The sequence below is a fragment of the Ammospiza caudacuta genome, chromosome 19, assembly GCF_027887145.1.
Source record: "Ammospiza caudacuta isolate bAmmCau1 chromosome 19, bAmmCau1.pri, whole genome shotgun sequence".
Taxonomy (NCBI): domain Eukaryota; kingdom Metazoa; phylum Chordata; class Aves; order Passeriformes; family Passerellidae; genus Ammospiza; species Ammospiza caudacuta.
This window is the reverse complement of record NC_080611.1, coordinates 4,976,364-4,990,414: the sequence shown is the minus strand read 5'-3', so window position 1 is coordinate 4,990,414 and position 14,051 is coordinate 4,976,364. Positions and strand designations below refer to the sequence as shown.

Here is a 14,051-nt window from a genome sequence, read left to right as displayed (position 1 = left end):
TCAGTCCCTTCCCCTCTGCACTCCTGTGCCTGGGTCTGCAGGGGTCTCTGAGCCCTTTGTGGGCCACAGGGAGACCATGGAGGGGTTTGGCAGTGGGTGATCTCTTGGCCCTTCAGTGAGGGCTCATTTCAAAGGTGATCCTTGACCCTGGGGCCTCCAGGTTTCCTTTTCAAGGCAGCACCTACTCAACTGTGCTGCATGTCCCCATCTCCTTCAGAGCCACCAAGGGAGACCTGCAGCACCTGGAGGTGTCCCAAGGAGAGTTTTCTCCTGGTCTGGGACCCCCAGCAGTTCAAACACCTTCAGGGGATGATGGCCAGGTGCCCTCATTGCTGTCTGCAGCCTTGATGTGGAAGTGGAGCTGTCAGCAGGGAGGGATTTCCCAAGGCACTGATCACTGGGGTTATGCAATCCCTGCAGCTTTCCTCTGAGACTTTTGTTGTAGAGATTTTCTGACATTTCTGCCCTCTGGAACAAGCAGCATCTCTTCTGTGAGCCCCTGGAGAATGTCCAGAACTTTTTTTAATCCCAGCTGATGAATGTGAGAGGCACTCCCAGCTTGTGCATAACCACAGACTTTAGGGTTTGCTTAAAGTAAACCCTTTCTTACAACCTTTCTGTATGACCCTTTGAAAGAAATCTAGAGACCAATATGAATCACAGATTGTTGTGTGACATTGATGGAGAACTTAAAGGCTCCCTACATCAAAATCCTGTGCAGGCATATGATAAAACTTCAGCATCGTTTTCTGGATAAAAAAATATATATCTGGATATATCACTTTGAACAACATAAATATTTTGCAAAATATTAATTTACATTTTATTGCTTTTGTACCACCAGTGTAACAGGTGCTTCCAAAAACTCTGGGAGCAAATGATGAGGCAGATATTAATTGAGATATGTAGAAATACTCTCAGTAAGTTGTCCCACGCAACTGGTGCTCAACGCAGGGGGAATGTGAGCAGGGATGGTCTCACCTGTGGCCATTTCCACATTGTGCTGTCCCTGGATGGTTGGTGACAGCTTGGACAGAGCTGGAGCAGGTTAGGATTTGATTTGCAGTGCCCTGCTCTCATCCGAGCCCCACCAAGGACACCAGGAGCTGTGGGCAAGTTCCTGCAGTCCTCTGTGGCCCTGCAGAGATAAAAGCCCTCTGCCACTTCACGGGGCTTTGTGAGGGCTCACAGCCGATAGCGGCAGCTTTGAAAAGGAAATGTTTAAAGTGCTTTCAAACCCTCTTTACTCGTCCTATCTGAAAGGAAACGATTCCCTCTCTGTCTGCTCTTTGAATGCCTCTCCCTGCCAGGGGATTGCAGCAGCAAATCCCCTTTTTCCTGCCGTTTTCCAGAAGTGCAAATCCCCTTTTTCCTGCTGTTTTCAAATCCCTTTTTTCCTGCTGTTTTCCAGGCTGCGGCCGTTGGACATCGAGTTCATGAAGCGCCTGAGCAAAGTGGTCAACATCGTGCCGGTGATCGCCAAAGCCGACACGCTGACGCTGGAGGAGAGGGACTACTTCAAACAGCGGGTAAGGGGCTGCTGCCCCTTCCCTGGGCTCCCCTCTGGGCTGGCCCATCCCCTGGTGCCCCTTGCCCCCCTCGTGGCTCTCCTGGCAGGGCTGTGCAGGCAGGGCCTGGCCCCGAGCCCAGCGCATTCCTCCGGCTGCAGCTCGGAGCGATCCCGCGTGGCCGCAGGGTAGGCCTGCTCTCCAAGCACTTCCTTGTGTTTCTCTTGGATCTTTGTCAGTGCAGGATAAGTTTGGAGCTGTAGGCTTGCTTCTCCTGCCTCCTTTGTTGTTGTTGTTGTTGTTATTTTCAGGCTGGTTTCTGTTATTTTGGGAGGTTGATGCACGTAGGGGCTGGAAAAGCCTCCCTGTGCAGTGTCGTGCACTGATACAGGGACCAGTAAAAACGTGTGGGTTTGCTGAGCTCAGCTGGGTGAGGTGAGGAGGGAAGCAAGGTATGAAATTCCCGTGGTTGGCTCTCTGAATCCACAGTAAGGCATGGGCTGTGCTCTCAGAGGTGGAGGTGGTCCATTTGGGGGTTTGGTAAGAGATTGTAAATCTGTTTCTGTGGGTGGTGGATGTGGCTGCAGGTGTGAGGGCCTCAGCATTCCCTGCACAAGTAAAAACCACCAAGCTCCTTGATCCATGAGTCTGACCTGGGAGAAGTAAAGGGAAAGAGAATCTTGCCAAAAGGGTGGGTTTAGGGGCCACTCCTCTGGTTATGGACAGCTTAGCCAGGGGTGGTTCCATGCCCCCTTGCAGGAGAGGGTGAGCTGCACCTTCCCACACCAGTGGGAGCCTCTCCTTCCCAGTTCTTAATGAGCAGCATCAGACACTGAAATACCCAGTCTGGTTTTGGGGGCAGTTCCAAACTCTCCAAGCAATTTCCTTGGTTAGAGGCTGCCAGGGAATGGAGCTGAGGGGTGGCCCAGGCTGGGCTCCCTTGGCTTGTCAGGCTGTTTGCACAGAGCTCTGCAAGGGGCAGGTGAGGGGACACAGAGGGGTGAGTCCATGGTGCCACATCTGCTCTCTGGGGTGGCTTCTGCAGGCTGCTGGCTCCATTCAGAGGTCACCAGTGCACACATCCCTGTGTCTGTAGGTGACTGGCTGGCTCTGGCACTACAAAGTCAGTCTGGGACCTCAGATGTCACCTGGGCACCCTTGGCTGCTGATACCATGAGGACAGTGCCTGGCTCTGCTGCTCTGCACTGGCTCAGCACAGGACGAGCTCACCCTCTCTCTGATTGCTTCCTGATTATAACCAGACCTCCCAAATCCTTTCAGATGGAGGGAGAGCATGTCACCACATGGTGTGTTTGCTCCCAGCAGATGAGAGGACAGGAAATCAGGCCAGCTGGGCACAGGCTGGGACCTTTTCCACTCATTCATTCCAGTGTGCTTCCAAAAGCAGAGCCCTGTGTGCCTCTGGGGTGTAGCCTGGTTCAGTGAGGTGGTAGATTTTGGGTTTGGAGATGTGAAGCCCCAGCCTGGCTGCAGGTTGGTGCCAGTGCTGTGCTGAGGGAGTGGAATGTGCTCCCTGGAGTTGGCTTTGTTGGGTTGTTGCCCTAAACTCAGTGTGGGGGTTTGGTGAGGGTGGGAGGCTTGGCTGGGGGCATCCCCTGGGCTGGATCCTCTCCTCTGCCAGCCTGCACTGTAGGACTGGGGTGGAGCTATTGCCATAGGAAGTGGTGGGAGCTGCTGCCAGCCTGGGTTGGGGTTTGCAGCATTGTAGGAGAAGGTTGATCCTTCAAACTCCCTGTGAGCTGAGCCTCCACCCAGGAATCAGATTCCAGCATCTCTTGGCCTTGCACAGAGGCAAAGTTCTTAGAGTCTGCCCTTCCAAGCTGTGTCCTTGTCCCTCCAGATCAAGTTCCATTTCCAAGGAGTGTAAACAAACAGCAGAGAGCAGCTTTTCACCTTTGTGTTACAAGCCTGGCAGCTGTTCCCCTTTGCTTAGGCAGCTTGGCTTGTCTTGTTTGTCTTTTCCAATCCCCAAACAACATCCAGCATGTAACTTCATCTCCCTCTCTGCCTGAGCCGTGTCTTTGGCACCAGGTTCTTGCAGAGGTTGGAGGGCAGGCTCTTGGTGGGTGTGTGGCACAAATCTCTGTCCCCAAAGGGGGCTGTGTTTAGGATGGAGAGGGAGATGCTGCTGCTGGGACTGGTGGGCATCACTCAGAGACCCTTTTGGGAGCATCTCCTGTGCCTGCCTGTCCTTCACCCATGCCTGTGCTCTTCCCTCCTAGATAATGGCTGATCTCCTGGCCAATGGCATCGATGTGTACCCCCAGAAGGAGTTTGATGAGGACTCTGAAGATCGGCTGGTGAACGAGAAATTCCGGGTCAGTGCCTGGGACAGACCTGCAGCTCCAGGCTGGCCATGACCTGGGGTTCCCTTCCCAAAGGCTCTGTTGTGTTCCCAAAGCTGCTGTGCCCTGTCCATGGGGTCTGCCCTGCAGCAGGGATCCTGCCAGAGCTCAGGGCAGGGGTGAAGGAGGGTGGGGAAGGTGTCCTGTCCATGCTCCATCCCCATCTCCACCCTGCCAGGTGTGTCACAGACATCTTTTATGAAAAATCCTTTCCTTAGGATTTTTCCTCCTGAGAAGCTGAGAGGCCTCAGGAACAAAATATAAACAATGATTATCTGCTGCTGTGGAATGCAACAGGTAGATTTTTGATTGGCCCATGTTGGATGTTTCTAATTAATGGCCAATCACAGTCAGCTGGCTCAGACAGAGAGTCTGAGACAGCTGCTTTTGTTATCATTCCTTCCTATGCTGTTCTTAGCCAGCCTTCTGATGAAATCCTTTCAGTATAGTTTTAGTATAATATATATCATAAAATAATAAATCAATCCTTCTGAAACATGGAGTCAGATCCTCATCTCTTCCCTCAACCTCAGACCCCTGTGAACACTGCCACACCAGGTGCCCTCACAGAGGGTCCATGGCCCCTTCCCCTGCCCCAGGCTCAGGGAGCAGAGGTGCCTGCCCATCCCTGGCTAGGGCAGCAGCCTTCCCAGCACTGGGATGGAATTTCACCTCTAGGCTGCCTGCTGATAGCAATTCCACACTGCAGAAATCAGCCAGCAATTTTTTGGCACATTAAAGTGGATTAGACAAATGTGTGGAAGAAAAATAGCTTTTAGGGACTCTGAAGTTCAAAGACACCAACTTGGATCAGGAAATGAGTTGGCCACAGGTTGCTGGGGGCAATTCCCAGGGAGGTTTTGGGATACCTTTGCTCAGCTGTACCTGGTGCCTGCCAATGGGGGACTGGACTAGGCTGGGTTTGGGCTGGTTTTAGGCTGGGCACATGTGCAGGAGATGCTGGTACCCAGTCCTGGGCTGCCTGTGGGCCCTGGCAGACAGCACTGCTCAGGAACATCAGGGGCAAACCAGCTCATCCCATGAAACCCCCCTGGAAACAGGAGGATGTAGGACTTTGCTCACTGGTTTGGTTTCCTGAGCAGTTCTCAGAAGAAATCACAGCCTTGTTTTTCTCTTTGCACAGGAAATGATCCCATTTGCAGTGGTGGGCAGTGACCAGGAGTACCAGGTGAATGGAAGAAGAATCCTTGGGAGGAAGACCAAGTGGGGCACCATTGAAGGTACCTGAGCCCACCTCCCTGCCCTAATAAAGTCCAAAACCAGCAGTAGAAATTGAAATGGATGTGCTGCTTCCCTGTCCCTCCAAAAAAGGATAATTTTCCTCATGTTTGAGGACTGGAAACATCTTGGCCATTGCTCCTGTGCTGGATTCCTGGGCCTTTGTGTGCCTTGGGGGGCTGCTGAGTGCTGGAGGGGACATTCCTGGGGGTCTCATGGCCTGCCTTGTGCTTCTTGCACAGCTCATTGCCTGATGGCAGGATTTGAGGGCACACCAGTGACATCCCCATGTCTCAAGCCCCTGCTAGAACCTTCCCCTGGCATCTGTACCCTCCACCATGCCTTTGGTTGGTGCCCTTGTGGGATCTCTTCCCTCTTCTATCTCCCATCTCCATCTCCCTTTTTTCTCCCCCATTTTACAATCATGGTTTAAAGGCTAGATGAAAGCTCCTGGCTCCAGCACATCCACACATTTCCCTGTTGCTGGTTTCTGGCAGCCAGCTGGCTCATCTCCAGTGCCACCCCTCTCATCTTCCTCCCCTTCACTTCACAGGTTCCTCTCATTTACAAGTCTTTTTAATAGGAATCCTGTGTTGAGGGATGGTTTAACAGAGCTGCCAGGAAAATCAGTGTATTTTGAAGCTCTGCTGCCCTCTTGTGCTGTATCCCTGAACATTCTGAGTTCAATGGGATTCATTAAACCCTCACCTTCCCCTTGTGAAGGCATCTGCCTTCTGCACAGGGAGACCCCCAGGACACAGCCATGGCCACAGGCAGCCTTTGCAGAGTAGTTGTGGTTGTGTTTTGCCATTTCTGCCTGATGTTTAATAGTTAGACTCAATGATCTTAGAGGTCTTCTCCAGCATAAAGGATTCTGCTATTCTATGTACAGGATTTTTGGGATAAAAAAACCAATTAAAAAGGCATTCTTCCTCTAAATTGAGTAAAATTAGAGGTAAAATAGCAGCTGTCAGGCTAGTTGTGGTGGAGCAACACCCCTTGATTTTTCCCTATTGCAAGCACTCCTCCTCCTGCCAGCAGAGGCCCTTGGCAGCAGGAGTTCCTGCCCTTGCACAGCCCTCACAGTGTGCCTGGGGTTCTGCAGGATGCTCATGGCTGAGCTACAGATGAAACTTCAGTGGAGAGCTCACCACAGCCCTCCCCCTGTCTTGTCTGGGGTTCTGGGGCTGTGCTGGGGGTGCTGCTGGGAGCTCCTCGTTGGTGGGACCCTGGGAAGGGCTGTGGGTGCTGTCAGACCTCACCAGGGCTGAGCTTTCCAGCAGCAAAGAGGACTCCTGAGTCCTGCACTTGTACCCTGGAGTTTCAGAGCCCACCTGAGCCCCCCACACCCTAGGGAAGCCCCCAGGTGCTGCTGCCCCAGGTGCTGCCATGGGGGCTCACCGATGGTTTCTGTCTCTCTTGCCAGTGGAGAACACAACACACTGTGAGTTCGCCTACCTGCGGGACCTCCTCATCAGGTCAGTGCCCTGTCCCCAGAGCCTTTGGTCACCAGGTGGCATCCAGGGAAAGGGGACAGCCCAGCACAGCTTGAGGCAGCTGCTGCTTTGCTCTGCTGCTCCCTCCCTCCACCCGTTCACCCTCCATCCCTGCCTTCCCTCCCGGCCCACTGCAAGGGGTGGCCCCACTCCTTGGGGGCTGAGTGCAGGGGGAGAGGGGCAGTGGAGGGGTCAGGACACACTCCAGGATTGCTGGCAGTGTGGCTCCAGCTTGCCTGCAAGCAGCTTCTGGCCTTAGTGGTTCCTCACCAGTGCCAGATCTCACCCCCAGTTCAGAGGCATCACCCTTCACTGGGGTGTCACTGTGGGGTCTGGGTGAGGCTGGTCCCTCCTGAAAGAAGTGTCCCTGCTGTGGGGGAGAGGGAGGCTGAGCCCCCTGGGCCTGCTAGAGAGGGGACATTGGGCTCCTCCCCAGTGTGGCTGCAAAGCCAACTCTGCACAGGTGATCTGCTGCTGGCAGAGTTGTGTGGGGCTACAAAACCTCAGCCCAGGTCTAGCAGGGTGGGGATCTCCCTGGGTGGGTGTTGTGCAGCCACAGGTCTGTGTCCCCAGGCACAAATGAAGGCTTCAGCTCCTGCTGCCCAATAATGCTGCCAATGATTGCCTTTACTTCCCTCCTGTGCCCTAAAGGAGGGAATTAACCTGCATTAACCAGCAAGGCAGGAGGGGACATTGGGCCTGGGGGTGTTTGGGGTGACATGGGCTGGTGTGATTGCTCCATCTCCCTTCCCTGCAGGACACACATGCAGAACATCAAGGATATTACCAGCAACATCCACTTTGAAGCCTACAGGGTGAAGAGGCTGAACGAGGGCCAGAGCTCTCTGTCCAACGGCGTGGCTGACAAGGAGCTGGTGGCCAACGAAATGTAACCGTCCCTCGCCGCAGCCAGGACCTCGCTCGCTCACGCTCGCTCTTTCTCCCCTCTCCCCCCTTTATTTTTATATAAATCCTCTGCCACTGTCCCTCTTGCCCTGCTCCCTGACCCCCTGCCATGTAAACTGACCAAATAACCAGACATGGAGCGGGGTGGCCGCTCTCCCCCTGCTTTGTGCCATGAGTTTTGTGCTCAGCCCCCGGAGCGGCGTCCCTGGCCCGGGGTCCGTCCCTCTGTGCAGGCTGGGCTCTCACTTGCCCCCAGCTGTGGCCCCACAGCCACACCAGGGGAGCAGATCTGTGGGGCCAGCAGGGCTGGGGCGCCCTGGGAGCCTTTGCAGCCCCTCCTCTCCGTCCATGGAAGGCGAGGGCTCCTCCAGGTGGATGTAGCCTTTGGAAGCGAGGTACGGTGGTATGAAGAGAGCAAGCCAGTGCCATCCTTGCCTCCTGCAGCCCTCTGGGAGCCACCAGCCCCCAAACCAGCCCCTGTACCCTGTCTACATGCAATAAACTGGGAGTGTTGAGGTGTCACCTCGCCTGTCACCACCCCTGGCCAGGCAGAGCGCCCTGCTTTGGGAGAAGTGCCTTTTAGACTGTGACCTTGCAATAGCGTGGGAGAGGGGAGGGAGGCTCTGCCTTGTCTGTCTCTGCAGCCTGCACAAGGCTGTGAACCTCCACAGAGACTCTCATTCCCTCTCCCTCGGGCCAGAGCTGTGGCTGATGTCCTGGGAACACTTGTGTATTTATTTGTCACTCAGTTGGGTGGGTCCTTGTCCTCTGAAGGCTGTGAGTGTGTTTGTCCTGAGGGGGCTGAGCGTAGAACTTTGTCTCTGCAAAGCAGTGCTGGGAGACAGAGGGTTGTCCTGTGTGACCCTTGTGATTCTGGGGCTTTTCCCTACATCAGAGGAGGCTCTTGGGTAGCTGTAAATTCCTTTTCATTTCCTGGGTCCCCTGTGTGTCCAGGGAAGATGCTCCTGTTGTGCTGGTCCTTGTGCAGGGGTTCTGTGCATGTGCTGACCGAGCCCTGCAGCTGTGGGGGGAGCTGGGGGGTGTTTGTGGGTGCTGCTCCCCCTGCTCTGCCCCCAGACCCTTCTCTTTCTGTGTAAATCAGACCCTGCAAGCATTAGGTAGCACTGTGACACAGGAGCAGGGTTTCCTGGAGCAAAGCTCTGCAGTCCTGCCCCTCTCCCCAGCTCCCCTTTGCCTTTCTGGTGTCCACCAGTCTCTAAGGGAAAAAAAACTTCCTGCAAATCACCCATTTTGGGGGCACACACTGAAGTGGCAGCGTGTCCCATGCTCTAGCACTGGAAGGCACCTGCAGAGCCCACGGGGGACAGAGCCTGGCTCAGCACAGGAGGAGGGAGGAGGTTGCTCTCCCCTTGCTGGGGCTCCCCACACACCCCCCCAGCAGCCAAAGGGGGGTGAATTGTGAGAATCCCTTCTCCCCTTCACTCACATCCCCCCTCCACAGCAGCCCCACAGAGCTGTTGGGGAACAGCAACTCTCTACTTGCTGACTTGCTATATTTTAGCAAAAAACAACAACAAATGTATTAACTGAAAAAAAAAATATATTTCAAGTGTTAAAAAAAGACTGAAAGGGGAGGAAAAAACCTCTTGTGTGAGGCACTTCTGCAAATGCCATCTTAAACTTTTTTTTCCTCTAGTTGGTATCTCAAGCTGGGCCAAGCAAGACGCCGCTTTCTCCTTTGTAACCTGACTTTTTTTTTTTTTTTGAAGGAAAAAAAAAAAGAAAATAATACAATAAAAAACCCCTTCATCCAGATCTATTAAAAATGGCCTTTTGGGGGCTATAAGCATTATGAAAATTTAGTCCATTTTTGTATAAATAATAGTGTTTATTATGTATTTCCCAAAATAAATGTTTCGAATGCAAATAGAAGGAGGCTTGTTTGGAAATGTCTGTTCCCAGCCTTGGTGTAATCATTGCTGTAGGGTTGAGGGTGATGGGAGAGTTCAGCCCCAAAACTGTCCTATTTAGGGTGGAAGAGAATTCCTTGACACCAGCAGGGGGGTTATTTACAGACGGGGCTGCTGTGGAACGTGCCTTGAGCTGGTTTATTTTCCAGCATCAGTCTCATTACATGATTATGACAATGGGAAGATGGCAGCAGCTCACATCCCAGCCAGCAGACCAAGAACTCAATGTTACAACTCACTTTATAAGCTTTTTGACCAATCACACAAAGCAAAAGCACATTGGCAGTAGTTCTATCCAGTCACCATAAGCACAGGTACCTTTGGTTAAACAATGCTTGCTTATTTCAAATACAATACCTGCTTGTAAGCCTTAAAACACGACACACAGAGCTCCATTATTAAGCTTTAACCTTCCTAATATTTTGCTAGATAAACTTTCTGCAGCTTAGAGAGCTATTCAGACAAGTGTTAATACACAGGCCATTGTTCTATTTGCCCTTGCTTTTTCTACAGTTTAAATAATTTTTCTGCTGACCAATCTCATGGCTGCTGCTTTAGTTCTGCTTACAGTTCTGCTGTATCTGAGGCCTGCCTTTTGCAGCTTTCCCAAAACCCTCTGATTTTCCCTCTAATTTTGTGGATTCCCACATTCCTGACCTCCTTGACTCATCCCACTTCAGATTCCTGCCCCAGGTACTCTCCAAACTGCTGGAGCTGATGGATGGAGCTTTGGGATGGAGCCAGCCCAATCCTGAGAGAGGCAGGTGGATCCCATCCCTGTGCTTCCATGGTGGAGCTTGGTATTTTTATGGAGAAGTGTGTTTCCCCTAGTTCAGGGGCAGGCAGGAGCTCAAATTTCACACCAATGTGGCTTTGGCTCCACAGGCAGGTGGTCTTCAAACCCTTCATGGCTGCAGGCTTGGCCTTGGGATGCCCTTGGAAGTGAAGATTTGCCATCCTGAAAACCACATTTGTCCCTGATGTCACAGATGGGACACTGTCCCCTCTGGTTTAATCTCTGTCTCATGTGTTTATTGTATTTTTCCCCCTGAGTAGCTGAACTCAGAGGTCACCTGGAGCTTTAAGTGACCCTGTTTAGGCTGGAGCAAGTGACTTCAGAGCTCCTTTCCAGCCTCAGCCCCTCTGGGATTGTGTGGCTGTGGGAGGATGAACACAAACCCAGCAGGGCGGCACTCAGGTCATGTTCCTGAGGGGCTCTAGAGCGCAGGACAGCCTTTTGTACATTTTAACTCTGCTTTTCTGCTGTTATCTGGGTTTTGGTGCAGTGAATTGTCTCATCTCACGTGGCATCAGTGATGGGACCCCTTTGCCCCAGTGCCAAACCCATCCCCATCAATACCCTCCCATTTCCTGAGCTGTTCTGTGCTTGCCTCACCCCAAATCCTCACCCCCACAGCTCACAAAGGATTCCAGGGTGAGAAGCAGCAAAATCAAAATGTTCTCACTGCTGTAAGCAGAGCAAGACCCAGAACAAAAGCTCCTAGGGATGGAGGAGGGAAAATCAACGTTGTAGTAACTACAAACACAGGCCTTGCTTGGGCTTTGCTCCTGGAGGAACCTACAGCAGTTTTTCCCTATATTGTGGTTTTTCTTGTGCTGGGATTTGGGGTTTTTTTTGCTGTTTTCCTCATTGTTGGTGTGTGAGCATGTGAGGGAGATGGGACGGAGGATGCTCAGATGCTGGAATCCGAGTGTGTCCATGGAGGGACAGAGGATGCTCCAGGGCAGTGACAGTGTTCACAGGGATCCGAGGATGAGGGAAGAGACAAGGATCTGACTCCATGTTTCAGAAGGCTGATTTATTATTTTATTATATATATTATATTAAAACTATACTAAAAGAATAAAAGAAAGGATTTCATCAGAAGGCTGGCTAAGAATAGAAAAGGAAAGAATGATAACGAAGGCTTGTGTCTTAGACAGAGTCTGATCCAGCTGACTGTGATTGGCCATTAATTAGAAACAACCACATGAGACCAATCACAGATACACCTGTTGCATTCCACAGCAGCAGATGATCAATGTTTACACTTTGTTCCTGAGGCCTCCCAGCTTCTCAGGAGGAAAAATCCTAAGGAAAGGACTTTTCATAAAAGATGTGTGCGACACAGGGCTTCCCAGGCAGATTCTGGAATCTGAGTGTGTCCATGGAGGGGGACAGAGGATGCTCCAAGGCTCTCCAGGAAGATGCTGTCCTGGTGACAGGTTGAGAAATGGCTTGTGGATGGAGAAAGGGGAAATCAGGCAAAATCCCCCAGCTCAGCAGTAAGGGCAGCTTTTGTTTAGGCCAGAGGAGGAGCTCAAGGGGTCGGAGGTCCCTTCATGGGAATGGTGCAGGGAATGGCTTCCAGATGTTGGGAAGCTCCAGAGAGGTGGGCTTGGCCAAGGGAGAGCAACAACACCAGATGCTCTGATGGAACAGGGGCTTGTGTGCTGCTGTGGGAAAAATCCCAGCTGGGGGAAGGGCTGGCCATTGCAAAATTCCCCCCAAATCCCCAGAGTGTCCCAGGAGTGACCTGGGAGGGGCTGGGTGGGGATGGTTTGGGCAGAGGAAAGCAAGGCAAGGAGCTGCCCCCCCTGCCCACACCCTCCAAGGGAAATGTGCCTCAGGATGGCAGCAAGGACCTTGCACTAATGGCTTACTGAGTGGCCTCACTTGAGCAAATGAGGGAAATGAAGATGAGTGAGAGTTTAATTACCGAGCTGAGCAGCTTTCCGCAGCAAGCATGGGCCCTGCTTGCCTTGCTGGCCCTGGCAGGGAGAGGGGTCCCCCAGCACAGCTGGGCTCTGGGGGTGCCTGGCAGCCCTGCAGGAGGGGGCTGCAGGGCCATGCAGGGCTGGAGATGGGTCAGGTTCCAAAGAGCTTCTCCATCCAAAGAGGAGGACTATAAATAATAAGAATAAAAGGGAGTATAAATAATTAAAGCAGCTCATAGCGAGCAGTTCCCGAAACGTCTGCCTGATTTAAAAACTAATTACTTGGAGGGTAATCACCACCAGAAGTGCACATATTTACCCACAATGCTGCTCTTCCCTCCTTTTCCTTTCTCTCCCTTCTCCTGATTGCTTTCCCAGGCTCTGGCACAGACTTATCACTCACCCACAGTGCACAGTAAATGGGCTTGTACTCGTCCATCTCCCTGATTAATTGAAGCACTGGAGACCTGCTCAGGGAGGAATAAATCCTCTCAGGGTGGGAGGCCAGATGCTGGCAGGAGGGGAAGGTGAGCTGTGAGGTACCTGCAGAGCCCAGAGGAGCGCCAAAAGGTGAATTTGTGCTGCCAAAACCAGGGCACCAGTGGGCACAAGGAGCCCCAGGGGGATGGGGCATCCCCTGCTTGTAGGATTGATGGGGTAGCACGGTCAGGATGGACAGAGATGAAAGATCTCTGCAGCCAGGTCTGGAACTTGGGGTTCATTGCAAAGGGCCTGGGTGCAGGGCCCTGCTGGGAGCTGCCAAACACAGCTCAGGGCAGGCTGAGAGAAGAGAGGGGGAGAGAGGATGAGGGGGTGAGAGAGTGAAAGGCAAGAGCTAAGAGACAAGAGGTAAGACAATGAAGTTTCTGTTACAATACAATAAATCTTCCTCTGTGTTGAATATTCTGATTTTCACTAACCAATCTAGCACAACATACAAATTCTATAGCATTTACATACAGCCTATAAGAATCACTACATCACCATACTGTGTTACATTTTAAACCCTAAAAACTCCTCTTTGGGCCCCTTCTGCCAAGCTGTAGGGTCTGCTCTGACCCTTGGGCCTGTCTGCAAGCAGAGGGTGTTGTTCCATCAAAAGGGGATCACCTTCAGCTGGCCACACCATTGTTTTCCAGTTGTTCAGTAACTGAGGTATCTCAAAGCTTGCTTTCATTTCAATCTCACTTGTAGTTTCTATGTTCTCAAAATCTTTTGCCAGACAATCATATTGATAAGGCTTCCCTGTTTCATCTTCCCCAACACCTGCTCAGTGTGAGCTGCTGCTCTGCTGGGCCATCCCTCACACCCTGGGGTGTGCAGCAAACCCTGAATTCCCGGGTGTGGGATCTGTCCTCTGGGACACATCTGCCTTTGATGTGCTCGCTGGGCTGCAGCAGGCACAGGCAGGGCTGCAGAGCTCCAGCTTTAGTTACAGAGAAGCTGCTGCACTGCAGCTGAAAGCTTGGGGGGGCTTGATCATCCTCATTGTGGCTTGTCCCTGCCACAGTGAGGATTTGTCCCTGTACCCCCAGATCCTCCCTCACACAAGGTCCCAACCCTTTTCTCACAAACCCTTTTCTTCCATGCCCACAGCAAACTCAATTTTGTGCCTCTTTCACGCAGTTTAGTTTGTATTTATTTGCCTGAGCTTCTCTCTGGACCTTCACAAATTAATAAATAATTCTCACCATCAGCCTGATTTAGGAGCAGCACTGCACAGAGCTGCTTCATTTAGGAAAACAGAATCATTTACTCCTAACTTATGGGATTCAGGAGACTTCCACCTGCAGCCCATGATATTTTCTCATTAACATTACCTAGCTAAGCTAAAAACTGCAATTTCATAAGTCATACTTCCTTCAAAGTCACATTACCAGCTTCCCA

At 52.0% G+C, this 14,051-nt stretch overlaps 1 protein-coding gene across 6 annotated transcripts in view; it reads left to right on the top strand.

The window, feature by feature from the left end:
- SEPTIN9 (septin 9) overlaps positions 1 to 9,277 on the top strand; it is a 156,074-nt gene extending 146,797 nt beyond the window's left edge. For all 6 annotated transcript variants that reach the window (XM_058817493.1, XM_058817496.1, XM_058817495.1 and 3 more), the window contains 5 exons: positions 1,412 to 1,529; positions 3,752 to 3,847; positions 5,019 to 5,115; positions 6,540 to 6,591; positions 7,367 to 9,277. In XM_058817493.1, the coding sequence (XP_058673476.1) occupies positions 1,412 to 1,529; positions 3,752 to 3,847; positions 5,019 to 5,115; positions 6,540 to 6,591; positions 7,367 to 7,502 (499 nt within the window). In that variant the 3' untranslated portion in view covers positions 7,503 to 9,277. The remainder of the gene's footprint in view (positions 1 to 1,411; positions 1,530 to 3,751; positions 3,848 to 5,018; positions 5,116 to 6,539; positions 6,592 to 7,366) is intronic.
- Positions 9,278 to 14,051: the final 4,774 nt, after the last annotated feature.